The 25,971-nt window shown below is 48.2% G+C and overlaps 1 protein-coding gene across 2 annotated transcripts in view; it reads right to left on the bottom strand.

Annotated features, from left to right (window-relative positions):
- slc15a2 (solute carrier family 15 member 2) overlaps positions 1–25,971 on the bottom strand; it is a 92,614-nt gene that overhangs the window by 41,586 nt on the left and 25,057 nt on the right. For both annotated transcript variants that reach the window (XM_038790075.1, XM_038790076.1), the window contains 8 exons: positions 24,191–24,281; positions 20,384–20,461; positions 18,656–18,738; positions 15,221–15,307; positions 15,021–15,110; positions 4,663–4,707; positions 4,531–4,563; positions 1,169–1,257 (listed from right to left, as the gene is read on the bottom strand). In XM_038790075.1, coding sequence (XP_038646003.1) covers positions 1,169–1,257; positions 4,531–4,563; positions 4,663–4,707; positions 15,021–15,110; positions 15,221–15,307; positions 18,656–18,738; positions 20,384–20,461; positions 24,191–24,281 — 596 coding nt within the window. The remainder of the gene's footprint in view (positions 1–1,168; positions 1,258–4,530; positions 4,564–4,662; positions 4,708–15,020; positions 15,111–15,220; positions 15,308–18,655; positions 18,739–20,383; positions 20,462–24,190; positions 24,282–25,971) is intronic.

Here is a 25,971-nt window from a genome sequence, read left to right as displayed (position 1 = left end):
CAGGACACGAGGAGATAATGGGGTCTATTCAGATGGATCGATTGTGGTGGATTGTCCAGATGAAGCCAGACTATCTGGCATCTAGATTTCCCGCCCTTACCTTACATGGGATACGTTTACATGCAGACAATGCGCCCCCGGTGGTAGGGGGTGGGATATTCCTGGCGACCTGCAAAGTTGCAATTGGCAACTCCATTGGGTGTTGCAACCCCCGCAATGAGTGACCTCATTGGTGAGGGCCAGAGAAACCTCCGGAAGGGCGCAAAGAGGGGGATAAGAACGAGGCATTCAGAGACCCTCCCCAGCGAAGACTCGATGGCGGACCAGAGAACAGAGGGAAGAGGCGTGCGAGACCCAAATAAGGGCACCTGGGTAAAACATTTTAGTAATTAGCTGGTCAAAGTGGCTGATAATTTACAGACAACATTCGAATGGGTACTGATGAGGTTGTTGCCGGGAATGGGAAATTTTGCCTGGAATTCTTCGGCCGTTGGGATCTTCTGTTCCCGCCAGTGACGCACCCCAACCCACGGGTTTCCCAGCAGCGTTGGGTGTCTTCAATGGGAAATCCCATTGACAAGCGGCGGGAGGAGAGAATCCCGCCACCAGCTGGTGCATTGCCAGGAATCATGCTGCTGGGGGACTGGAGAATCCCAGACTTTAACCATCAGAAAAAGTTGGATATTCTGGGGCTCTATTCTTTGGAACAGAGGAGGCTGAGGGGTGATTTAATTGTGGTATATAAAATAATGAGGGGCCCAGACGGAGTGGACGGGAAAGACCTATTTCCTTAGCAGAGAAACCATTAATCAGGGGCATGTATTTAATGGAACTGGCAGAGGGATTAGAGGGGGTTGAGGAGAACATCTTTCTCCTAGAGGATGGTGGGGACATGTAACCCACTGCCTGAAAGTCTGGTCAAGGCAGACACCCTCTGAACACTTAACAAACACTTGGAGATACACTCGAGGTAACCTACAGGGCCACGGGTCAAGAACTGGAAAGTGTGGTTAGACTGGATAACCTTTTTCTGGCCAGCAGGGACATGAGGGGCCAAGTGGCCTCCCTCCGAGCCGTACATTTCCTGTCTTTATTTTCCTCACTTGGTTAAGGTAATTCATCGCGAATTGTGGGAGAAAGTGCGACTTCGAGGCTGATTAATACTCACGTCAAGTCGATGTTACATTTCCTGAGGAGAGGATAGATGCCCATATCAAAGATTGGAATAAAAGTAACAATCAAAAGGGCGTTAATTGTCTGTGGAGGAAAATAAAAGCAATTAGTAGGATTAATTGATCTGGAGACTTGTATTTATCACGCGGCAAGAAACCTTTCCCCGTAAAGTTGACTTCAGTGGGAAGGGCAAAGGTTTATGACTATCTACCCAATGTAAGTGCTGCCCACAGACACCTTAAGGGGTGCGAACTCTAGTAGGGGGGTGACCAGACCGGAGGGTAAGTTTTAATGAGGGAGCTGGTGAGTTGGAGCAGGTTGGAGAAAGCTGAACACACAACTAGCAACAGTTGAAGCGGCGAACACCAAGCCAGGTGGTGGCATAGTGGTAATGTTAGCTTGGGCTGACAAGTGGCAAGTTATATTCACACCACACAAGTGCCAGGCAATGACCATCTCCTACAAGAGAGGATCTAACCATTGCCCCTTGACATTCAATGGAATTACCCTCGCTGAATCCCCCCACAATCAACATCTTGGGGGTTACCATTGATCAGAAACCGAACTGGATTAGCCACATTAATACTGCGGCTACCAGGGCAGGTCAAAGGCTAGGAATCCTACAGCGAGTAACTCACCTCCTGGCCACCCACAGCCTGTCTACCATCAACAAGGCACAAGTCAGGAGTCTGATGGAATACTCTCCACTCGCCTGGATGAGTGCAGCTCCAACACTCAAGAAGCTCAACACCAACCAGGACAAAGCAGCCCGCTTGATTGCTTCCCCTTCCACAAACATTCAAACCCTCCACCACCGCTGAACAGTGGCAGCCGTGTGTACCGTCTACAAGATACACTGCAGTAACTCACCAAGGATCCTTAGACAATACCTTCCAAACCCACGACCACTGCCACCTAGAAGGACAAGAGCAGCAGAAACCTGGGAACCCCACCGCCTGGAAGTTCCCCTCCAAGTCACTCACCACCCTGACTTGGAAATATATTGTTGTTCCTTCACTGTCGCTGGGACAACACCCTGGAACTCCCTCCCTAACAGCGCAGTGGGTATACCTACACCATGTGGACTGCAGAGGTTAAAGAAGGCAGCTCACCGCCACCTTCTCAAGGGCAATTAGTGATGGGCAATAAATGCTGGCATAGCCAGCGACCACATCCCGTAAATGAAATTTAAAAAAATTGTCACTGGGTTAGTAATCCAGAGGCTAATGCCTTGGGAGACATGGGTTCAAATCCCACCATGGCAGCTGGTGAAACTTCAAATTCGGTTAATGGGCGTGATTCTCCGGCCGCGCCCGCCCGGCGACCGGAAATTCCCGCCCGATGTCAATGGACCTTGACATGGTCCCCGTCCCGCCCGAACTTGCGGTGGGCGGGGCAGGCGAATCCAGCCCAATTAATCTGGAATTAAAAGTTAGGCTCAGTAATGGTGACCATGAAACTATAATTCATTGTTGTAAACCCCCCCCCTTTGCTTCAATAATGCCCTTTTAGGGGAATTAAGTCTGCCATCCTTACCTGGCCTGGCCTACATGTGGTTGTCTCTTAACCGCCGGGCAATTAGGCGCCATCAGCCATCGTGATCTTTTTCTGCCCACTGAGTTGAAAGGATGGGCAACGATGGGTTGGGTTGTGCAGTTTCACATACCGCGCTCCCGGGACAGGCCGGGAGCAGAAACGTTGCTCCCGGTACCAATAGCGACAGCCCACTGTTTTGTGACAGAAGTGGAAACGTTCGCGATACAGCCCACTCCCCCCCCTCGCTGACTCTCTCTGCGGCAAACACAATGGCGGAGAGAAGGGAGGTCTCCTTCAGAGCAGCAAAAAGAGGAAGAGAGATTTAACAGAGATACTCAACACCATGAAGGGTTTTGAGAGAAAGAATTGGGGGAGCGTTGGTAACCAGAGGGCAGTGATTTAAGGTAACTGCCAAAAGAACCGGAGGGGAGGTGAGAAGATTTTTTTTTTATGCAGAGAGCTGTAATGGCCTGGAATGCGTTGCCTGGAAATGCATTGCAGTCGATTCAACAGTAATTTTCAAAATGGAATCGGATACGTACTTGAAGGAGAACAGAACGCAGGGCTAAGGGTAGGGGGGAGCGCGGCTAACTGGGTAGCTCTTTCAAACAACTAGTGAAGGCACAATGGGCCAGTGTTCTTATCTGCTGCCATCTGCACCTTTGACTGTCCGGGATAGATGAAGGTAGATGCTGTGATGTAGACATGCAGTGATTTGATCAAAGTTTTCAAGATAATAAGGGGAGTCAATATGTTAGATCGAGAAAAGCTATTTCCACTGGGCGGGTAGTTTAGGACTCAGGGACATAGCCTAAAAATTAGAGCTAAGCCTGCCAAAGGGGATATTAGAAAACATTTGGAACTAGACAGGATGGTCAAAGATTGGAACACTTTTCTACCCGTGGCAGTTAGTGCTGCATCGATCGTTAATGTTAAATATGAGATTGCTAGATTCTTGTTATTCAGGGCTATGAGGTGAAGCTGGGAATATGGAGTCAAACCTGGCAGTCAAAGGTGTGCATAGCAAGATCCCAAATACAGCACGACTAGCTCATCTGCTTTCATGTGCCGGATGAAAGATGAACATTGACCAGGCTGGCGGGAGAGTTCCCCTGTGACAGCGCCAAGATAGTCACCGCTGTAATGCAGGCAATGCGGCAGCCAATTTGCACACGCAAGCTCCACTAAACAGGAACGGGATGATGACCAGATAATCGGTTTCGACGGTGTTGACTGAGGGGTAGGGATTGGTCGGGACACCAGGGATAACTCCCCTGCTCTTCGTCAATACACTGCTCCGGGGATCTTTGACATTCACCCGAAAGTCGCTCCTCATGCCGTACCTACCCACGACGGCTGCCATCTAGAAGGACAAGAGCAGCAGATACCTGGGAACCCCACCACCTGGAGGTTCCCCTCCAATCCACTCACCACCCTAACTTGGAAACATATCAGCCGTTCCTTCACTGTCGCTGGGACAAAATCCTTGAACTCTCTCCCTAACAGCACTGTGGGTGTACCTACACCACATGGACGACAATGGTTCAAGAAGGAAGCTCCCCACCACCTTCTCGTGAGCAATTAGGGATGGGCAACAAATGTCCATGAACCAGCGATGCACACATGCCGCGAATGAGTAAGAAAACAATTTAGCTTCAGGCTGGGAGACATTTGGAAAGAAAAACTAGAATAATTTAAAAGCAAAATATTTATTTATTATCTATTGAATTGATATAAAAGTCACACCAGCAGCAACAGAAACGTTTCATTTTGATTTTAAAAAAGCAATTTGCCAAGAAATCAGAAAATATTCCAGCTCACCTGCATCTGGTCGGGCTGTATGATAAAACCACCCTGAAATATGAGCATTCAGAGAGTTAGTGGCAGTGAGGAAGGTTTAGTAAGACCTGCTCGATTTCGTGCTGGAAAGGATATGAGCTTGCATTTACTTACAAAGTTGGAATTCATCCTCGTCGCCTGAAGAGTCCATCGAGATCCCTGGATATAAATTAATGTAATATTATTAGTTGGCTCTGCATGTTAAATATTCATTCATATCGGGGTTCTCAACCTCAGGGACCTCCCAGGTACTTTACAAAAATCTGGGAATGATCGTGATTGTTGTAATGTCGATAACGTGGCAGTTTGAGCACAGCAAACGTTAACGAGACAAATGTCCCGAGGATCTGCTTTTTTCTTTAGTTACATTGGTGACGGGGTGACTATTGTCTGGGACACCATGACAATATTCCAGGACCCCTGCTCTTTTTCCAAACAGTAACCTCAGACCCTTTTATAATCCCTTTAGAGGGCTGATATCATCTGGGTTTAACACCTCATCTGAAAGCCAGCTCCTCTGCAGCATTCTCTCCGCAAGGCACTGGGAGCATCAGTCCAGGATTCGGTTCATCACTGGAATGACCACACAGCCCACTCGGTCGTCACTCCATCCACCAGTCTGATCATTCACTCCGGTGGCCTCGATCATTATGAAGTGCTTTGAGAAGTTGCTCAGAGGACACATCAACTCCATTCTCCCAGAATGCCTTGATCCACTGCAATTCGCATACCGCCACAACCGGTCCACAGCAGACGCCATCTCCCTGGCCCTACACTCATCCCTGGAGCATCTCGATAACAAGGACTCCTACATCAGGCTCCTATTCATTGACTACTGCTCCATTTTAAACCCCATAATCCCAGCCAAGCTCATAGCAAAACCTAGGACTTGCATCCACCTCTGCAACTGGATCCTCGACTTCCTGATCCATAGACCACAATCAGTGAGGATAAACATCAACGGCTCCTCCACAATGGTCCCCAATCCCAGGGCCTCACAAGGCTGTGTACTTAGCCCCCTACTATACTCCCTGTACACATATGACTGTGTGGCAAAATGTGGCTCCAAAGCCATCTACAAGTTTGCTGATGACACGACCATATTGGGTCGGATCTCGAATAACAATGAGTCAGAATACAGGAGGGAGATAGAGAACCTAGTGGAGTGGTGTAACGACAACAGTCTCGTCCTCAATGTCAACAAAACTAAAGAGCTTTGTGGCGCTAACAATTGCACTCAAAGATGAGAGACAAGTTCAATCGAGGCTTTATTGCTGTGTGATGCTATTCCTCCGGCTGCAACTGAAGACTAGGGTCTGAGTGACTCACACGCATATTTATACACAAGCTCCCTGTGGGCGGAGCTAGCCGGCAGGGGCTTACCGGAGGAACCTGTATTACAGGTACAGCCATACATCCCCCTACTGCAAGTATGCATATCTACAATGGTTATCACCACAAGCTGGTCATTGACTTCAGGAAGCAAAGTACTGTACACACCCCTGTTAGCATCAACGGGGCCGAGGTGGAGATGTTTGACAGCTTCAAATTCCTCGGTGTGCACATCACCAACAATCTGTCCTGGTCCACCCACATCAACACTACCACCAAGAAAACACAACAGCGCCTATACTTCCTCAGGAAACTAAGGAAATTTGGCATGTCCACAATGACACTTAATAATTTTTATAGATGCAACATTAAAAAGCATCCTATCTGGCTGCATCGCAGCCTGGTATGGCAACTGCTCGGCCCAAGACCGGATGAAACCACAGAGTGTGGTGAACACAGCCCAATTCTTCATGCAAACCCACCACTCAACCATTGACTCTGTCAACACCTCTCGCTGCCTTGGGAAAGCAGGCAGCATAATCAAAGACCCCTCCCACCCGGGTTATTCAGTCTTCCGACCTCTTTCATCGGGCAGGAGATACAAAGTCTGAGAACACAGGTTCAAAAACAGCTTCTTCCCCGGTGTTACCAGACTCCTGAATGACCTTCTTAGATTTAGATTTAGAACAGTACAGCACAGAACAGGCCCTTCGGCCCTCGATGTTGTGCCGAGCAATGATCACCCTACTCAAACTCACATATCCACCCTATACCCGCAACCCAACAACTTCCCCCTTAACCTTACTTTTTAGGACACTACGGGCAATTTAGCATGGCCAATCCACTTAACCCGCACATCTTTGGACTGTGGGAGGAAACCGGAGCACCCGGAGGAAACCCACGCACACACGGGGAGGACGTGCAGACTCCGCACAGACAGTGACCCAGCCGGGAACCGAACCTGGGACCTTATGGACTGATCTGATCTCTTCACACATCTTCTCTACTGAATAGTACTGTACTCATGTGTGCTTCACCCGATGTCTATGTGTATGTATTTACATTGTGTATTTATAGTATGTCCTTTGTATTTTCATGTATGGAACGACCTGTCTGGACTGTACGCAGAACATTACTTTTCACTGTAACCCGGTACACGTGACAATAAAACAAATCCAAATCACTCCATCCACCAGCCTGATCATTCACTCCTTATCCACTGACACACAGCGGCAGCAGGGTGTATGATTATCTCCACTGTTGCACCGCAACAACTCCTCAAAGCTGCTTCCAAACCAGCGACCTCTACCACCCCGAAGGACAAGGGTAGGAGACACATGGGAACACCACCACCTGAAAGATCCCCTTTAAGCCACACGCCATCCTGACTTGGAAATATATCGTCATTCCTTCACTGTCGCTGGGTCAAAATCCCAGAACTCCCTCCCTAACAGCACAGCAGAGGTACCTACACAATGTGGGCAGCGACGGCTCAAGAAGCCAGTTCAACACCATCTTCACTCGGGCAATTAGGGATGGGAAATTAATTCTGGCTGTGACACCCACATCCCACGAACAAGATAATGACTCTTCTGGTTGACCCGGGACCTACTTTCGTTGCCAACCCCTGCAAACCTCCCTCACCCTCCACCACAATATGCCTGGCACTGACAACCAGGCCCACAGTAATCGTTGGAAAATTCCGCTGATCATCATAGCCCTCCCATTGCTCAGAATCTCGGCCCTTCCAAGCTGTGTGGACAAGGCGGCTGTGCAGAAGTCTGGAATGTGCCACACAGGGAACAAGCTGACCAATCCCGTGCATGCACGGCAACCTTTAAACTGTACAGTGCAACAAAAAGGCTGCCCAGCAAAGAGAAGCTGGGGGAAGCAGAACTTCGAATTTTGCCGATCTTCACTTGTAGCTGGAATGGGCTTTCTGCGGCTCGAGAGCTGAGCTGCTGTTTTCTGAATTTTAATCAGTTGTTTACAAGAACAATTGGACTTGATCGCCTCAACTTTCACCCACTGACGCCGGGTAAACAGAGCATGAATCGAGACCACTTTCACCCCACATTATTCCACTCCTTACAGACACACGCCGAGCGCAGAGTTTAATGATTACGGCAGCGGGCACGTCCAAGAGCTGGCAAGCGATTGGCAGCAATGGCGAGGCAATTCCGCGAGCTCCTGCAGGACTAAATCCCAATCAGGCAATCGGCTCCAGGGCGAGGAGCTCCAGCCGGCCAATCACGGGTACTGTGGTTGCCCTGGACTGAGGGTTGGTGATAGAGCCTTGGCACAGAGGTGAGGTGAACACGACCAGTGGCAGGATGAGGACCCTGAAGTGACCTTTCTTGACCCTTCCTTCCCCAGATTTAATTTGGGGCGTCAGGAAGTTGATGGAACTTATAGGTTACTCTGCTGCATGGGCGATAATGTGTGTGTGTGTGCGCGCATTTGTGTGTGTATATGTATGTGCATTTGTGTGTGTGTGTGTATGTATGTGCATTTGTGTGTGTGTGTATGTATGTGCATTTGTGTGTGTGTATGTATGTGCATTTGTGTGTGTGTATGTATGTGCATTTGTGTGTGTGTATGTATGTGCATTTGTGTGTATGTATGTACATTTGTGTGTGTATGTATGTATGTGCATGCATTTGTGTGTATATGCATGTGTGTGTGTATGCATGTGCATTTGTGTGTGTATGTATGTGCATTTGTGTGTGTATGTATATATGTGCATTTGTATGTATGTGCATTTGTGCGTGTGTATGTGCATTTGTGTGTGTGTATGTGCATTTGTGTGTGTATGTATGTACATTTGTGTGTGTATGTATGTGCATTTGTGTGAGTGTATGTGCATTTGTGTGTGTGTATGTATGTGCATTTGTGTGTGTATGTATGTGCATTTGTGTGTGTATGTGCATTTGTGTGTGTATATGTATGTGCATTTGTGCATGTATGTATGTGCATTTGTATGAGCGCGCATTCATGTGTGTATGTGAGTGTATGCCCGTATGTGTGCATTTCTGTGTATGTATTTGTGCATCTGTGTGCATTTGTGCATGTGAGTGTGTGCGTGCATTTGTGTATCTCTGTATATGTGTATGTATTTCTGTGTACTTGTGTGAATCTTTGTGTAATGAAATGAAATTCGCTTATTGTCACGAGTAGGCTTCAATGAAGTTACTGTGAAAAGCCCCTAGTCGCCACATTCCGGCGCCTATTCGGGGAGGCTGGTACAGGAATCGAACCGTGCTGCTGGCCTGCCATGGTCTGCTTTCAAAGCCAGCTCTTTAGCCCTGTGCTAAACAGCCCCTAGTGTACATTATGGATGTGTGCACATGTTTATTTATGTGTGTGTGCATTTGTGTCTATGTGTGTGTGTGCATTTTTCTATGCGTACATATTTGTGCATATGAGTGTGTGTGAGCGAAAGTGTGTGATAATCCGCATGTGTGTATGTGTGTGAGTATGCGTGTGTGCGAGCATGTGCATGTGCGAGAGTGCATGTGCATATGTGTGCGTGCGTGTGTTTCTGAGAGTGTGTGTGAGGAAGCATGCGTGTGTGAGAGAGTGTGCGTATCTATGAGACCATGCGAGTGTGTGGGAGAGTGAGTGTGTGTGTGAATGTGCATGTATAAGAGGGTGTGTGTGTGCGCATATGTATGAATGAGCGTGAGACTGTGTGAGTGTGTGTGTCAGAGTGTGAGAATGAGTTTGTGTGTGTATGAGTGTGAGAATGTGTGTGTGTGTGTGTGCATATGTGACAGTGTGAGTGTGCATGAGTGTGTGTGTGTGAGTATGAGAGTGATGTGTGAGTGTGTGTGAGTGGGTGAGTGAGAGTGTGTGTGAGAGACTGTGCAAGTATCTGTGAGTGTGAGAGTATGTGTGAGAGTGTGTGTGTTAGGGTGTGCTGAATTTTCCAAAAAGTGCCCAAAGTTTGATCAGGCGAGAAAAGCTGTGAACTCGCTGGATTCACAGATGCCCTGTCAAGCCTGATCAAACAGCACTCTGCAGCACAGTAGCACATGGCTAGTTATTGCTTCACAGGATCCCAGGTTCGATTCCCTGCTGGGTCACTGTCTGTGCGGAGTCTGCACATTCTTCCTGTGTCTGCGTGGGTTTCCTCTGGGTGCTCCGGTTTCCTCCCACAAGTACTCACACACATTCACACTCACACACACACACACATACACACACACACTCAAGACATGCTTGTTAGGTGAATTGGACATTCTGAATTCTCCCTGTGTGTACCCGAACAGGCATCGGAATGTGGCGACTAGGGGCTTTTCACAGTAACTTCATTGCAGTGTTAATGTAAGCCTATTTCTGACACTAATAACATGCACACTCACACACTCACAACCACGCACTCTCGAACACACATGCACACTGACACTCACACTCATTTTTCAAAATGAATTTAGAGTACCCAATTCATTTTTTCCAATTAAGGGGTAATTTAGCGTGGCCAATCCACCTAGCCTGCACATCTTTGGGGTGTGGGGGCGAAACCCACGCAAACACGGGGAGAATGTGCAAACTCCAAACGGACAGTGACCCGGGGCTGGGATCGAAACTGGGAACTCGGCGCTGTGAGGCAGCAATGCTAACCACTGTGCCACCGTGCTGCCCTACACTCACACACATACACATAGACACATAGCTAGCCAGTGGGTACAGGGCCTAAACCCAGCAGCAAAGCTGGGATTCAGAGATCCGGGCATCGTTTTTAAAGGGCGCCCGATCTCAAAGTAAAGTTAAAGGCCCTTTCCACCACCCACGGCCATCAGAAACCCCAGCGGTCACGGGGAACACCCCCAATCCTCGTCCTCAGAGAGGCAACCCCCAACACAGGGCAATCTGGCCTCCCCTCCCTCACCAGCATTGGGGCAACCAATCTCACAGTCTTAGCCCCCACCTGCAATGCAGGCACAACCCACCATCGTTCATCAGGCCCACTCCCACCCCCCCACCCCACACACACTCATAAGGGAACCTCTCCCCCCTCACCCAATCGGGCTACACAGAAAGCCCACCCCTGTCAGTGTTAGTGCCGACATGCCATAGGTTGGTACTTCCTGGGTGCCAGGGTACTCTCAACCCTGTGCCTCATCACAAAGAAAAAGACCAAAGAAAAGTACAGCACAGGAACAGGCCCTTCAAGCCTGCGCCGACCATGCTGCCCGTCTAAACTAAAATCTTCTACACTTCCTGTCCGCATCCCTCTATCCTAAACATGTATTTGTCAAGATGCTCCTTAAATGTTACTATCGTCCCTGCTTCCACCACCTCCTCAGGCAGCGAGGTCCAGGCACCCACTATCCTCCGTGTAAAAAACTTTCCTCGTACATCTCCTCTAAGCCTTGCCCCTTAAACCTATGCCCCCTAGTAATTGACCCCTCTACTCTGGGAAAAAGCCTCTGACTACCCGCTCTGTCTAGGCCCCTCATAATTTTGTAGACCTCTATCAGGTCGCCCCTCAACCACCAGTTCCAGTGAGAACAAACCGAGTTTATTCAACCGCTCCTCCTAGCCAATGCCCTCCATACCAGGCAACATCCTGGTAAATCTCTTCTGCACCCTCTCTAAAGCCTCCACATCCTTCTGGTAGTGTGGCAACCAGAATTGAACACGATACTCCAAGTGTGGCCTAATTAAGGTTCTATCCAGCTGCAACATGACTTGCCAATTTTTATACTCAATGCCCCGGCCAATGAAGGCAAGCATGCCGTATGCCTTCTTGACTACCTTCTCCACCTGTATTGCCCCTTTCAGTGACCTGTGTACCTGTACACCTAGATTTCTCTGACTTTCAATACTATTGAGGGTTCTACCATTCACTGTATATTCCCTACCTGTGTTAGACCTACCAAAATGCATCACCTCACATTTGTCCGGATTAAACTCCATCTGCCATCTCTCCACCCAAGTCTCCAAACAATCTAAATCCTGCTGTATTTTCTGACAGTCCTCATCACTATCCGCAATTCCACCAACCTTTGTGTCGTCTGCAAACTTACTAATCAGACCAGTTACATTTTCCTCCAAATCATTTATATATACTACGAACAGCAAAGGTCCCAGCACTGATCCCTGTGGAACACCTAGTCACAGCCCTCCAATCAGAAAAGCACCCTTCCATTGCTACTCTCTGCCTTCTATGACCTCGCCAGTTCTGTATCCATCTTGCCAGCTCACCCTGATCCCATGTGTCTTCACCTTTTGTACCAGTCTGCCATGAGGGACCATTTCAAAGGCCTTACTGAAGTCTATATAGACAACATCCACTGCCCTACCTGCATCAATCAATCTTTGTGGCCTCATCAAAAAACTCTATCAGGTTAGTGAGACGCAAGCTTCCCTTCACAAAACCATGCTGCCTCTCGCTAATACGTCCACTTGCTTCCAAATGGGAATAGATCCTGTCTCGAAGAATTCTCTCCAGTAATTTCTCTACCACTGACGTAAGGCTCACCGGCCTGTAGTTCCCTGGATTATCCTTGCTACCCTTCCTAAACAAAGGAACAACATTGGCTATTCTCCGGTCCTCTGGGACATCACCTGAAGACAGTGAGGATCCAAAGGTTTCTGTCAAGGGGACTATATTCACCTCGTGGACCTAACATGCTATGGCCAGTTGGGCCTTTCATGTGGTGGCTGCAAACTCAGTCTGCGGCCGCCCTGGTGGGGGGGGGGGGGATTGGTCATTGGGGTCAGGAGGGTAATTAGAACATAGAACAGTGGGGGGGGGGCGGCCGGATCTTCCGGCGCGCGGCTCATCGGCGGTGGGGGGGGGGGGGGGGGTGCTTACATTCTTCATCTGCCTTCGCAGTCCGTGTCCGCCATGCCGCTCGGCCGCTGCCGTCCGCATGCCCGGACTCGAAACCGGACGTGCGGGGGCTGTATCCGCAGCTAAAGCTCCGGGTCCCTGCTAGCTCCCTGCAGGTGAGTGAATTGGATGATCTTTTTCCAAGGAATCTTGAGAGTGAAACGCTAGTGTTTTTACGCCAGCGTGGGGACATGATAATAATAATCTTTATTGTCACAAGTAGGCTTACATTAACACTGCAATGAAGTTACTGCGAAAAGCCCCTAGTCGCCAGTCCCGTTTTGGGAGAATCCAGGCCCTGGAGTGGGGGGGGGGGGGGCGAGGAGAAATTTCTCCCACTCTAAGAGTTGGCGGCATCCGGGCTTTCCCGGTAAAGGTGGTGGAAGTTGATTCCATAACTAAATTTAAAAGGGAATTGGACAGGTTCTTGAGGATGAAGAATTTACAGAACTATGGACAAAATAGGGGGCTAGTGGGACTTATCACAACTGACTGCTCTTTCAAAGAACCATGTTGTGGACCAGGGTTTAGAGAACCCCAAAGTGTATCATGGAGTTCACCTCACCCACAACCTTTAATAGATTGTGGTATGGGGAGCACAGGGCCCACTCTACAGGTGTGGTACAGCAGAAATGGAAAAGTATTTTTTAAACGCAAAACAATGTTTATTCTTTGAACTCAAGTTAACCTTTTTAAAACATACAGTGAACATCTTCGCAACCATTAATTCAAATACAACCCCCAAAGACTACAACACAGAGTAATCCTTTCCTTTTAACATCCATAAGACTTAAAACACCTTTTACCAGAAGCACATCAGGTTAAAGTCACTACTGTTATTAGTTTTAAATCATCAGGGTCGATTTAGTATTTCAATTACAGAGGGCGACTCTAATACACGTTCTGGCTGTGACTGCAGCTATCCAGCTCTGAAAACGAAACTAAAACACACCCTGCAGCAAACAGCCTAAAAAGAAAGTAAAAAGTTGAGACAGGCCAGCTCCACCCACTCTCTGACATCACTGCAGTAATAAACACCCATTTCTTAAAGGTACTCTCATGACAGATTTTTATATACACATCCATTTATAAACAGCCATTTCTTAAAGGTACTCTCACATGACAACCGCCACAGGCACGATGAGCCGAATGGCCTCCTCGCTTCTGTAAATCTCTGCGATTCCATGATTACTCGTGTGAAACCGCTGGACTTTCGGAGAGGTGACTTGATTGAAGCATACAAGATGCTGAGGTGCCCTGACAGGGTGGATGTGGAAAGGATGTTTCCTCTTATGGGAGAACTGGGGGGGGGGGGGGGGGGGGGGGGGGGTCACTGTTCAAAAATGAGGGGTCGCCCGTTTAAGACAGAGGATGAGGAGGTATTTTTTCTCTCAGAGGATCGCAAGTCGTTGGAATGACCTCCATCAAAAGGCAGCGGAAGCAGAGTCTTTGAGTTTCTTTAAGACAGAGCTCGATAGATTATTGATGAGCGAGAGGGTGAAAGATTATCAGGGGTGAGCGGGAATGTGGAGTCAGGGTTGGAATGAGATTGGTCATGATCTTATTGGATGGGAGACCAGGCTCAAGGAGCTCAGCGGCCTACTCATATGTTTGTTATGAGGTCAATTTTCCAGACATTAGACCTCCATTTGTACTTCTCTGCTTGGAAAAAAGGTCACATTGCCTTAGTTTACCATGAAGTCAGGTCCCAGCTTTATACTGCCTGTATTGTCCAATAACATATGTACTTTCATAAGTTGCCTCTTGGTCACCTTCCACTGAAGCAAAAGAGCTCACAAAGAACAAAAAACAGTACAGCACAGGAACAGGCCTTTCGGCCCTCCAAGCACATGCTGACCATACTGCCCGTCTAAACTAAAATCTACACTTCCTGGGTCCGTATCCCTCTATTCCCATCCTATTCATGTATTTGTCAAGATGCCCCTTAAATGTCACTATCGTCCCTGCTTCCATCACCTCCTCCGGCAGCGAGTTCCAGGCACCCACTACCCTCTGTGTAAAAAAACCCGCCTCCTACATCAGGTCGCCCCTCAACCTCCACCGTTCCAGTGAGAACAAACCAAATATATTCAACCGCTCCTCATAGCTAATGCCCTCCATACCAGGCAACATCCTGGCTTCTCAAATTCACGTTTCTCAAATCTATGGTCTGGCTTGAGGAACGCATGTTCGCCACAGATATTGAGCTGTACTTTCAACCCCTCTCAAATAGTCAGTGAAGCCGATATTTTGTTTTTGTTCAGGCTCAGCCTGAACCCCAGATGAGAAAGGTCTTTACCTGTTGGTCAAACAATGCCCAGAACATTGGGAGAGGAAGATAAAGGAACAGCACTCGGGTAACCATCTTAACTTCTCTGATCAGCTGTTTCTGTAAGAAAATAAATACTCCACAAATGATTTTCTTTTTGCAACTAGAATTATTTCAAAAAGAGGCGCATTAACGTATTCAGAATATTCAACAAAAGTGTTTGACATAACTGGATACTTTTCCCTTGCCCAGTCAAGCCAATGATTCCTCTTTGGAAAGTTTTTCCCACGATGCCTCCAACGATTGGCCATTGAAAACTGCAAGAGAAGACAATTCTGTTTAAAACATGGGTCCCCGAGTGAACGTTTAGTCAGAAAACGATCCAAAAATTTATGACAGAATACCCATTAAATTTGGCTGCTCACAGCACCCGGGAAAGTCACTTCCTGAATGGAGCTTTTTTTCTTTAAAGAATAATTTAATGATCTTTATTATTGTCACAAGTAGGCTTACATGCAATGAAGTTACTGTGAAAATCCCCCAGTCGCCACATTCCGGCGCCTGTTCGGGTACACAGAGGGAGAATTCAGAATGTCCAAATTACCTAACAGCACGTCTTTCGGGATTTGTGGGAGGAAACCGGAGCACCCGGAGGAAACCCACGCAGACACGGGGAGAACGTGAAGACTCCGCACAGACAGTGACCCAAGCCGGGAATCGAACCTGGGACCCAGGCACTGTGAAGCAACAGCGCTAACCACTGTGCTACTGTGCCTCCCCACGTTCGCACTGACATACACGCACTATGATGCTGGAACAAATACGACCATCACAGAAAAAATAGTTCATCGTGAGTCTGGACTTTCGAACACCGTTCCACTTCACCAACTTACTTAACAAATATCCTAGGCCATGATTTTAGGGCCCCTTCCATCCAATGGGGTGTTATGGTTCCCATCGAGGTAAACACAGTTTAAATTGCCCTTCACCTCCCCTGGGGGTGGGGGTGATGCACCATTTGTCAATGTACTCTGTTGATTATTCTTTTGCCTGCTCCGTGCACACTGTGCACATTACCTCGGCCGTAGAAAAATACTTTTCACTGTACTTCGGTACATGTGACAATAAATCAAATCCAGCAGGAGGGGGAAAGAGTGTGATTGGGGTAGGGCAGGAGGGGAAAGAAAGAGGACGTTGTCCAGAAAATTGCTTGAAGGAAAATGCTTCAGAACGTGTGCTACTGTGCTGCCCCATCCCAGCCAAGAAGATGGCACTGGAGGTTGCGCTGGGCCACGGCCATTCCACGATGGGTCAGCTGGGGCCAGAAGGTACCTGGGGGGGGGGGGGGGGGGTAGTGGGCTGAGGAGGCACCTAAGTGAACTGTGGCGCTAAGTTCTCAGTGGGCAGTCATCGGTGTGTGCGTAGCCACATGGCTGCCTTGCAGGCAGCGGGAATGGTGTTCCATGCCCGTCTAGCCCGACCCCACGGCCCATCTCCTGGTTGCCCCCTACTTCTCCCCCCCCGGCCCTGTCAGCAGCCCCCTGGACAACGGCACAACGGTCGGAACACTTTTCGTACCCGCTCTCTCTCCCTCAGCAGCCACGTCACTTGTTTCCAATTTGAAAAACCTCAAGTGAACCTCGTTGTCGGCAATTGTTCCTGGCGGTGGTGAAGCATCGTGGGGGGGGGGGGGCCGTAAAATGGTGGGTCAGGCACGTTAATGATATGCCAACAGCCTTTACAGTACAATTTGCATGTCCCACATCTCTCAGTGTTGCCCGTCTGCTGGCTAGGGTGCCCAGCACGTGACTGCCTCATGTCAGTGCTACAGAATGATGTACCTCAGAGATTAGCATACCCATTCCGTTAACCATTTATGGCACAGTTGGAGGCTCCAGCTTTCTGCTGAGGACCTGCCTTCGCTCTTAGGTGAATGTAAAAGACCCACAAGGATTGTTCTGAAAAATAAATGTCGGGGAGTTCACATTGGGGTCCTGGCCAATATTTGTCTCTCAGAGAAAAATAACAGTCTGGCCAATTTTTAATTCACGCCTGTTGAAGCTTGCTTTGTTCCAAATGGTCACCGTCTCTCCTGCAACAGTGACTAGGCCTCAGAAGTATCCTAATTGACTTTAAGGCAATTTGGGATGTTCGGAGGTGAAAATGAAAAAAAAAATGAAAATCGTTTATTGCCAAGAGTAGGCTTCAAATGAAGTTACTGTGAAAAGCCCCTAGTCGCCACATTCCGGCACCTGTTCGGGAAGGCTGGTATGGGAATTGAACTGTGCTGCTGGCCTGCCTTGGTCGGCTTTCAAAGCCAGCGATTTAGCCCAGTGTGCTAAAGCAGCCCCTCAGGTGCTATATAAATGGTTAGAGTCTGGAACGAACTTCCTGAGAGGGAAGTGGAGGCAGGTCTGATCAAGGTATTCAAAAGGAAATTGGACTGCTTTCTGAAAATAAAGAATATGGAGGATCAGGGGGATAAGGTGGGGGATCGGGATGAGGTAGGACCCTCTTTCAGAGAGCCAATGCAGATGGCCTCCTTCTGTGCTGTAAAGATTCTGCGATTCTGTCATCAAGGCTGGTTTTGTAATTGGGTATGGTTCCCCAAGGATATTTGTCTCTCCAGCAATCATGTCAATCCTTGCAGGTAAAATCGGTAACAATGGGTAATCCATTCTCCTCTCTGGCAGTGTTAGAATACTACGGAGAATTGGGGCGGGATTCTCTGTATTGCCGGTGCCCGGACGGCGTGGGGCTGCCCCACAATGGGAAACCCCACTGACCGGCCGGCGTAACGGAGAATCCCACCGGCGGGTCGAGGCTGAAAAGTGACGTGGCGGGGCGGAGAATCCATGCCACGGGACCCAGACAAGTTGAGAACTGTTTATTTCAGGTGTAACTGGAATGGATCTCTGTACATTGGCACCAGTATGACCCCATTGCCTGGCATGCTGCTCACATCTTGGGCGTAGAGCCTATACATCTGCACCATGCGGAATACAGTCAGTACACAGGGTGTTGGCACCACCCATCACCATGGCAACTGTCAACTGAAGCTCAATTTTGGTGAAGAAATCTTCCATTGGAAACTCACTGAGGGACTTGAGGAGAAGAGGCTGAGGATTAATTAATCTCATTTGGCAACCTAACGGAAAGGGGGGAGAGGGGGGGGAAGAGCCGGATGGCGGGAATAACTGGATTACTCTTTGAAAGGGTTAATTCAGACTCGATGGGTCAAATGGCCTCCATCCATGTTGTATGATACTAAGATACTAAGAGTAGGCACAGCAATATCAATGGATCACAATCGAACAGAAGGTGGGATTTTCCAACCCCCCCCCCCCCCCCCCCCCCCCGGGCCACCTTTGCCCTGCCCCCACTCCTCCGCTGTGTGTTTTCTGGCGGAGCATGCATTTCGCCATTGGCCGTCGGCAGGATTTTCCAATCCCGACAATGTCTATGGCGTTTTGCTCGGCTCGCCCACCTGGCGGCCTGGGAACCTTCGGCAGGACGGGCAGATCCCGCTGGCGGGAACGGCTGAAAAATCCCGTCCAAACTTGGCTACGAGCAAAATAAATAGCTTCTGAAAATGTCGCACTATTTGCGAGTGTCCATGAACTCTTGAGGAAGGACGATAGCGAAATCATTCCCACGGCACTCACCCCAACACATTTACAGACTTCGACCAATATATTTCCCTGGGGTGGAAGTTTTTTGTAGAGACTGCTTCCTGATATGAACACAACTAAATCAGAGGAAAAAAATAATGAAATTAATGTTCACATTTCTACAGCACTTCTTTTCCTTGTTCTTTATCACTGAATTCCCTATTCACCATTCTATCTTTTCCTAATGGGAATGTCGGATAACTAACAATGTCCCAAACTCCCGGTTACCACCACCGGGGAGGACTAAGGGAAAATTGGGAATGTCACCACTTCCAAGTTCCCCTCAAGTCTCACACCACCCTGATTTGGAACTGGGAGGAGATGGTGGTGTTGTGGGAATATCGCTGTACTAGTAATCCAGAGGCCCAGACTAATGCTCCTGGGATATGGGTTCAAATCCCACCACGGCAGCTGGTGGAATTGAACTGAACAGCTAGACTCGGTAACGATGACCGTGAAACCTTTGTCGAGCCACCTGGTTCGCGCATGCCCTTTAGGGAAGGAAATCTGCTGTCCTTAGCTGGTGTGGCCTACATGTGGCTCTGGGTCTACAGGTAAGTCTTAAAGCCCTCTGCAATGGTGTAGCCTGTCACTCAGGGGGCAATTAGGTTTGTACAACAAATGCTGGCCTTGCTGGCAGCTCCCACACCAATAAAAGGGAGAAAGAAAATGACATTGCTGTTCCTTCAGCATTGTTGGGTCAAATTGCTGGAATTCCATCTGCTTGTGGGGCAGGATCTACAGGGACTGCATCTAGATGCACGCGGTGGACTCTCACCTTCCCAAGGGAAACTGAAGGAATGGGCGATAAATGCGACCTGGCCGGCCATACCCACACCCGAGAATGAACAGAATTAGTTCTGCATCTGCACAAAATTATCCTAAATTGGCACATTGTACGTCATGTAAGGTTGGGTGCAGAAGCTGGGACTGTCACACCAGTCTGCCTCTGAGGTTGGAGTGAAGACATGTTGTGGTAAACCATTGCACTACCTGACCTCCAGGCGTCGTATTGCTACATGCCTGGGCTTGTCCCTGCTAGCTCTGAACCACTGTAGTATATAATATGTGTATTGTGGTAAACTGCCACTGTATTATATGTAATGTGGTAAACCACTGCCTGCTGGCTCCGCCTCCCCTCGGGCTCGGTATAAAGGTGGCCTCTGCCCCAGTTCGGGATCCGAGGGCAGGAGGCTTTCTGTTGAGTTTATTAAAGCCAGTTACGTTCACTGCTCGTCTCGTGTTCATTGATGGCACATTGTTGGAACCAACAATTCTATGGACACGTGCTTGTAGGATTAGAATAGCAGTTTTAATATACTTACAACAGAGCCAGCCTGTTAGCCGTTGAACTTTCGGTGAACTGGCCGGCTGACCATGTGGCACTGATCTTTATACAGCAGCTCCCGGAGGAGGAGTCCTGGGCGGAGCCAAGGGAGGAGTCCAGTACAACTCTCGAGCATTCCCAGAGCTACTCCCCCTGGAGGTCAGGTAGTGCAACTGCACTTACAATGTAGGCACATATATATATACAGATTATAATCCGGTGTGAATCACATTCACCTCACACATCCCATGTTTTCTGTGCAGGACAAGGAGACATGACTCTGCGTTTAGGCTGTGCCCTGAACTGCTCCACATTGTGCACAACAATAAAAAAAAAGTTAGTCCCAGCTGTAACGAGCAGGGTGAATACAGCCGGAGGGTGAAATTGCAGCTTACCTAATGCGACCACCATGAGCCCAGCAGGAACACCAAATGCAAGAGCGTAACAGTCTCCACCGAAACATTGAACATCAGCTGGAAAACACCACAAGGCTTGGTCATTGAGGATGGATACACTGCATTGCCCTTACAGAGTCTGAACACAGTTATTGCCCGACCAGCAGGCCATGAATCAGACCCACAAACAGAGAACAAAGGGCAACGTTGCATCTCTGGGAAATCTTTACTCAACAGCCAGAAATCTGAAGAGAATTTACACAGCTGAAAATAAATATGAATTTGAATACAGCGTTGGGAGCAGGTTTGTTTCTCAGCAGGGATGAGCTGCCGACGCGGCAGGGTTGCCGTTTAGGTGGGTGGGTTACGGTTGTCCTCTGGACTCAGCCGGCCAAGCTTCAGACAACACAGCAACAAAACACCGCGGATTCCGGAAATCTGGAATAAAGTCAGAAAATGCGGGAAAACGCCCGGGGTTGCCATCCGCCTCAGGACAGTCTCCTGCCCCTGCGGGTTGCCAGCCCTAAATCAGTAGGCCGGCCCTCTCAGCCTCACCAAGGGCGGTGGCCATTGCTAACACAGTCAAGGGCCCTGGTGCCTTACAGTAGGTAGATTGAAGAAAATGTTAATAAAACTAAAGTTGCTCTTGCTGGAGGGCCCCCACTCCATAAAGTGATGGAAGACAGGAATGATTAAATGACAGTAGAAATGATGGTACTTGGCAAATGGAGAGTAATGGGACAAGTAGAGAACCAAACGATATCTCTCGAGCAGGAGTCAATGGGAAAATACAACAGCTGCTAACCTGGGTCAAACTGAGGAAGCACAGGCTTTGATCAGAGATTGTTGAATTCAATGTTAAGTCGGGAAGACTGAATGAAGAGTGCCTAGTGGAAAGATGAGGTACTGTTCCTTGACTTTACACTGAGCTTCATTGGAACAGGGTGAGGACAGAGTGGTCAGAGTGGGAGCAGGATGGAGAACTAAAATGTCAGGGACCTCAGGGTCACCCTTGAGGACTGAATGGAATCCATGATACGACCGCCCACTCTTGCGTTTAGTCTCCTTGACACTTGGATGCAAAATTAGCTCGCTGGCCGAAGTCAAAGGGTGGTTGTGGAGAGTTGATTTTCAAACTGGAGGCCTGTGACCAGCGGTGTGCCTCAGGGATCAGTGCTGGCTCCACTGTTATTTGTGATATCTATTAATGATTTGGATGAGAATATAGGAAGCATGGTTAGTAAGTTTGTAGATGACACCAACATTGGTGGCATAGTGGAGAGTGAAGAAGGTTACATAAGTTTACAACAGGATCTTGGCCAATTGGGCCAGTGGGCTGTTGAATGGCAGATGGAGTTTAATTTGGATAAATGTGAGGTGATGCATTTTGGTAGATAAAATCAGGGCGGACCTACTCAGTTAATGGTAGGGAGTTAGGGAGAGTTACAGAACAAAGAGATCTAGGGGTACAGGTTCATAGCTCCTTGAAAGTGGAGTCACAGATGGACGGAGTGGTGAAGAAGGCATTCAGCATGCTCGGTTTTATTGGTCAGACTATTGAATTACAGGAGTTGGAACGTCTTGTTGAAGTTGTACAAGACATTAGTCCGACCACAAATGGAATACTGTGTTCAGTTCTGGTCACCCTTGGAGTATAGTGTTCAATTCTGGTCGCCACACTACCAGAAGGATGTGGAGGCTTTAGAGAGGGAGCAGAAGAGATTTACCAGGATGCTGCCTGGTATGGAGGGCATTAGCTTTGAGGAGAGGTTGAATAAACTCGGTTTGTTCTCACTGGAACGACGGAGGTTGAGGGGCAACCTGATAGAGGTCTACAACATTATGAGGGGCACAGACAAAGTGGATAGTCAGAGGCTTTTCCCCAGGGTAGAGGGGTCAATTACTAGGGGGCATAGGTTTAAGGTGCGAGGGGCAAGGTTTAGAGGAGATGTACGAGGCAAGTTTTTTTACACAGAGGGTAGTGGGTGCCTGGAACCCGCTACCGGAGGAGGTGGTGGAAGCAGGGACGATAGTGACATTTAAGGGGCATCTTGACAAATCCATGAATAGGATGGAAATAGAGGGATACGGATCCAGGAAGTGTTGAAGATTTTAGTTTAGACGGGCAGCATGGTCGGCACGGGCTTGGAGGGCCGAAGGGCCTGTTCCTGTGCTGTACTTTTCTTTGTTCACCCTATTATAGGAAGGATATTGTTAAACTCGAAAGAGTGCAGAAGAGATTTTGGAGGATGCTCCCGGGACTTGATGGCCTGAGTTATAAGGAGAGGCGGGATAGGAGAGTTATAAGACGGGGCTGGATAGGCTGGGACTCTTTTCCCTGGAGCGTAATCTGAAAGAGGTCTATAAAATAATGAGGAGCATCGATAAGTTAGACAGTCAACATCTTCTCCCCAAGGTAGAGGAGTCTAGAGCTAGAGGGCACAGGTTTAAGGTGAGAGGGGAGAGATACAAAAGAGACCAGAGGGGAAATTTCTTCACACAGAGGGTGGTGAGCATCTGGAACGAGCTGCCAGAGGCAGTGGTAGAGGCAGGTACGATTATTTCCTTTAAAAAACAGTTAGACAGATACATGGGCAGGGTTGGTATTGAGGGACATGGGCCAAATGCAGGCAAGAGGGACTAGCTTAGTGATAGAAACTGGGCGGCATGGACCAGCTGGGCCGAAGGGCCAGGTTCCATACTGTAAACATCTATGACTCTATCTATGACTCTATGACACTGTGCGAAGCCAGCATTGGCATCAACCACGATGTTCTCCATGATATTAAGACCTTGCAACACTTACTGGTTGAAAATGGCTACTTAGTTCACTCTTCGTGACACCAGTTAGGGTGGTAATAGTCAGAAATGTATTGACAAGTGCCCTCATTTGTAGCAAGTAATGGACTTCAGGATAAAAACATGTTAAAGGAAACTTAATAAATTGAATCAAAATGTGGTCCTCAGTGTTGATGACATACTTCAGTCTTTGTGGTACCCAGAGGGCATCAGTCATACCAGTGGACACAGTGTATACACTCTTTCATTTGAGGGACACCCCAGCATGGACACAGCCATGGTGGAGAGGCAGGAAATTGGACCAAATGACTGTCAATCGTGCACTGATTGGACAGGTGTATGACCACGGTAGGGGCAGAAGGCCTGACTCTTGTTCGCACTGTCTCGCTGAAAGAATAATCCCGTCGTTTCCCCCGAGGTGGGTGGGCCGAGCAGGGAAATTTCCCGGCTCCCACTTCCCGCCTCAAAGATGAAAATCTAGCCGAGGGGCACAGCCAGGCCACAGAAGTAGCAACTTGGCTGATGTCCTGGAGACCTGCGAACAATCACCACCCCCATGGTGACCTCCCAGTGTCAGTCAGTCAATCTAATTAAATAGGAAGTGAAGCATATGGTGAAAGTGGGCTGTGGTTAAGGAGTGAGTCTTGTCTTCAAAAGATAACCTCAACTATTTAAAATGGCAAAAAATTACATCCCACAATCACTGGACAATCAAGAGAAGACATATTGTAATAATCCACAGGAGGCAGGAGTCCCGTCACCATACCAATATTTATTGCCAATAATTAGATACAAGAGCAGCTCCAAACAGTGCTGCTAGCATTCCAGTCAACCTAAGACTGCTCACAAAGCCTACACAGGTGCTTATATGGGCCCCCTCAATGAGCTATCATTGAGGGAGCTCATACTCCAATTGGCCAACCAATAATGCTAATTGGAGGTCATTACACATATCAATGATTAAATTCTATTATTAGCTCAAAGACAGCATTGTAAATCTGCACTGACCTCTCAACATGGGAGTGATGATGGTCGAGAGTAAACTTCCTGCATTTATGGACAGGTAGAAGAAAGAGAAGAACCTCCTTCGCTCATAAGCCTGGAATATTGCAACAGAAATGAATGAGTCAGTGCAACTCTGGTCAGCACGATATATACCAGACTCACTCAATGCAAAGTTAACGCATATTTAATGTAAATATATATATGCGCGCTCCAATCAATGGGTGCAAAGCCAAGTCAACAAATGCAAAATGTGTCTTGTCAATGAAATGAAATGAAAATCACTTATTGTCACAAATAAGCTTCAAATGAAGTTACTGTGAAAGTGTCCCATGTACTAATGAGGACAGAGTCATACTGAGTCACTGTTGTTTAGCCCAACAAGTTATTTCCACACAGCTGAAGCCCCTCACTCCCGGTAAATCTCCCCTGCACTCTCTCAGAGACGTTGACATCTAGCCTAAAGCATGGCGCCCAGGATTGAACACAATTCCCCAGCTGAGGCACAACTATTGATTTATAAAAGTTTGGCTCAACTCTCTTGCCTGTGTTCTCTTTGCTGAACAAGGTAGTCAAAGGTTACGGGGGAGGGGGAGGGGGAGGTTGGAGGGGGTCCAAGATGGAAGCTCTGTTCTGTATGAACTTTCCTTAATATGTCACCAGTCCTAAAAAATACCTTAACTCCTGGATTGTGGTGGGGACAGGGGCATCTTTAATCGCCCTCACCCAATCCTCCAAAAGGTGGAGCCCTGATTTGTCAACCTTGTACCCCAGATAGGTTACTCGAGGTGCTAGGAAAACACATTTTCTTCCTCTTTAGGTGCACGTCTGCTGCTGAAAACCTCGTAAGGACTTCCTCCAGGTTTTGCAGGTGTTCTGCCTTTCCTGTCATGAGGACGTTGTCCAGGGAAATGGCGACTGGTGATAGCCCTGTAATATATTCTCCATTGTCCTCTGGAATATCGCACAAGCTGACGATACCCCGAAGGGTAATCTTGTGCACTGAAAAAGGCCCTTCAGGGTGTTTATCGTTGAGAATTTTTGGGACTCTTCGTCTAGCTTCAGCTGTAGATGTGCGTGGCTCATATCTAGCTTTGAGAATAAGAGTCCTCCAGCCAGCTTTGCAGACAAATCCTCAATCCGAGGAATTGGGTATTTGTCCAGTTGTGAGTTACGATTAATCGTTTGTTTGAAATCTCCACAAAGGCGGACCGAGCCGTCCGGCTTCAGGATGGGCACCACAGGTGCCACCCACTCTGCAAACTGGACCGGTTTTATTATTCCCTCACACTTCAATCATTTTATTTCCATGTCGACTTTCTGCCTTAATGCAAGGGCACTGGTGTAGAGTTTTGGGACTGCCTCTGGATCTACATGCAACGTTGCCTTTCCTCCCTTTATTGTTCCGAGCAGTTCTCGGAAAACCTCTGGGTATTTGCACAGGAGTTCGCTCAGGCGGCCATTTTCAGCTGGAAAATGTTTAACCAATCCAGCTGGATCTCTTTTAGCCAGTTTCATCCCAATAAGTTTGGCCCCACACCTTTCACTACCATTAAAGGCAGCCTAACCAGTTGCTCTCCATAGGCCACAGTGCCCAACACTCTCAGTGATTCCCCTGTTATGTCTTTAGTTTTGCCGAGGTCCTGGTTAGGAATAATCGTTGACGAATTTTATTGAATACAGTTTATTGAATACTGGTTGCTCCAGTGTCGATTTCCATCAGTGTGGAACGTTCATTTAACCTTATGGACAATTTAATGGGTTTTGATTTCACCATCGTTGCACAA

The sequence above is a fragment of the Scyliorhinus canicula genome, chromosome 2 (genome assembly GCF_902713615.1).
Source record: "Scyliorhinus canicula chromosome 2, sScyCan1.1, whole genome shotgun sequence".
Classification (NCBI taxonomy): domain Eukaryota; kingdom Metazoa; phylum Chordata; class Chondrichthyes; order Carcharhiniformes; family Scyliorhinidae; genus Scyliorhinus; species Scyliorhinus canicula.
Note: the sequence above shows the minus strand (reverse complement) of the source record. Positions and strands in the feature narration are given on the sequence as shown.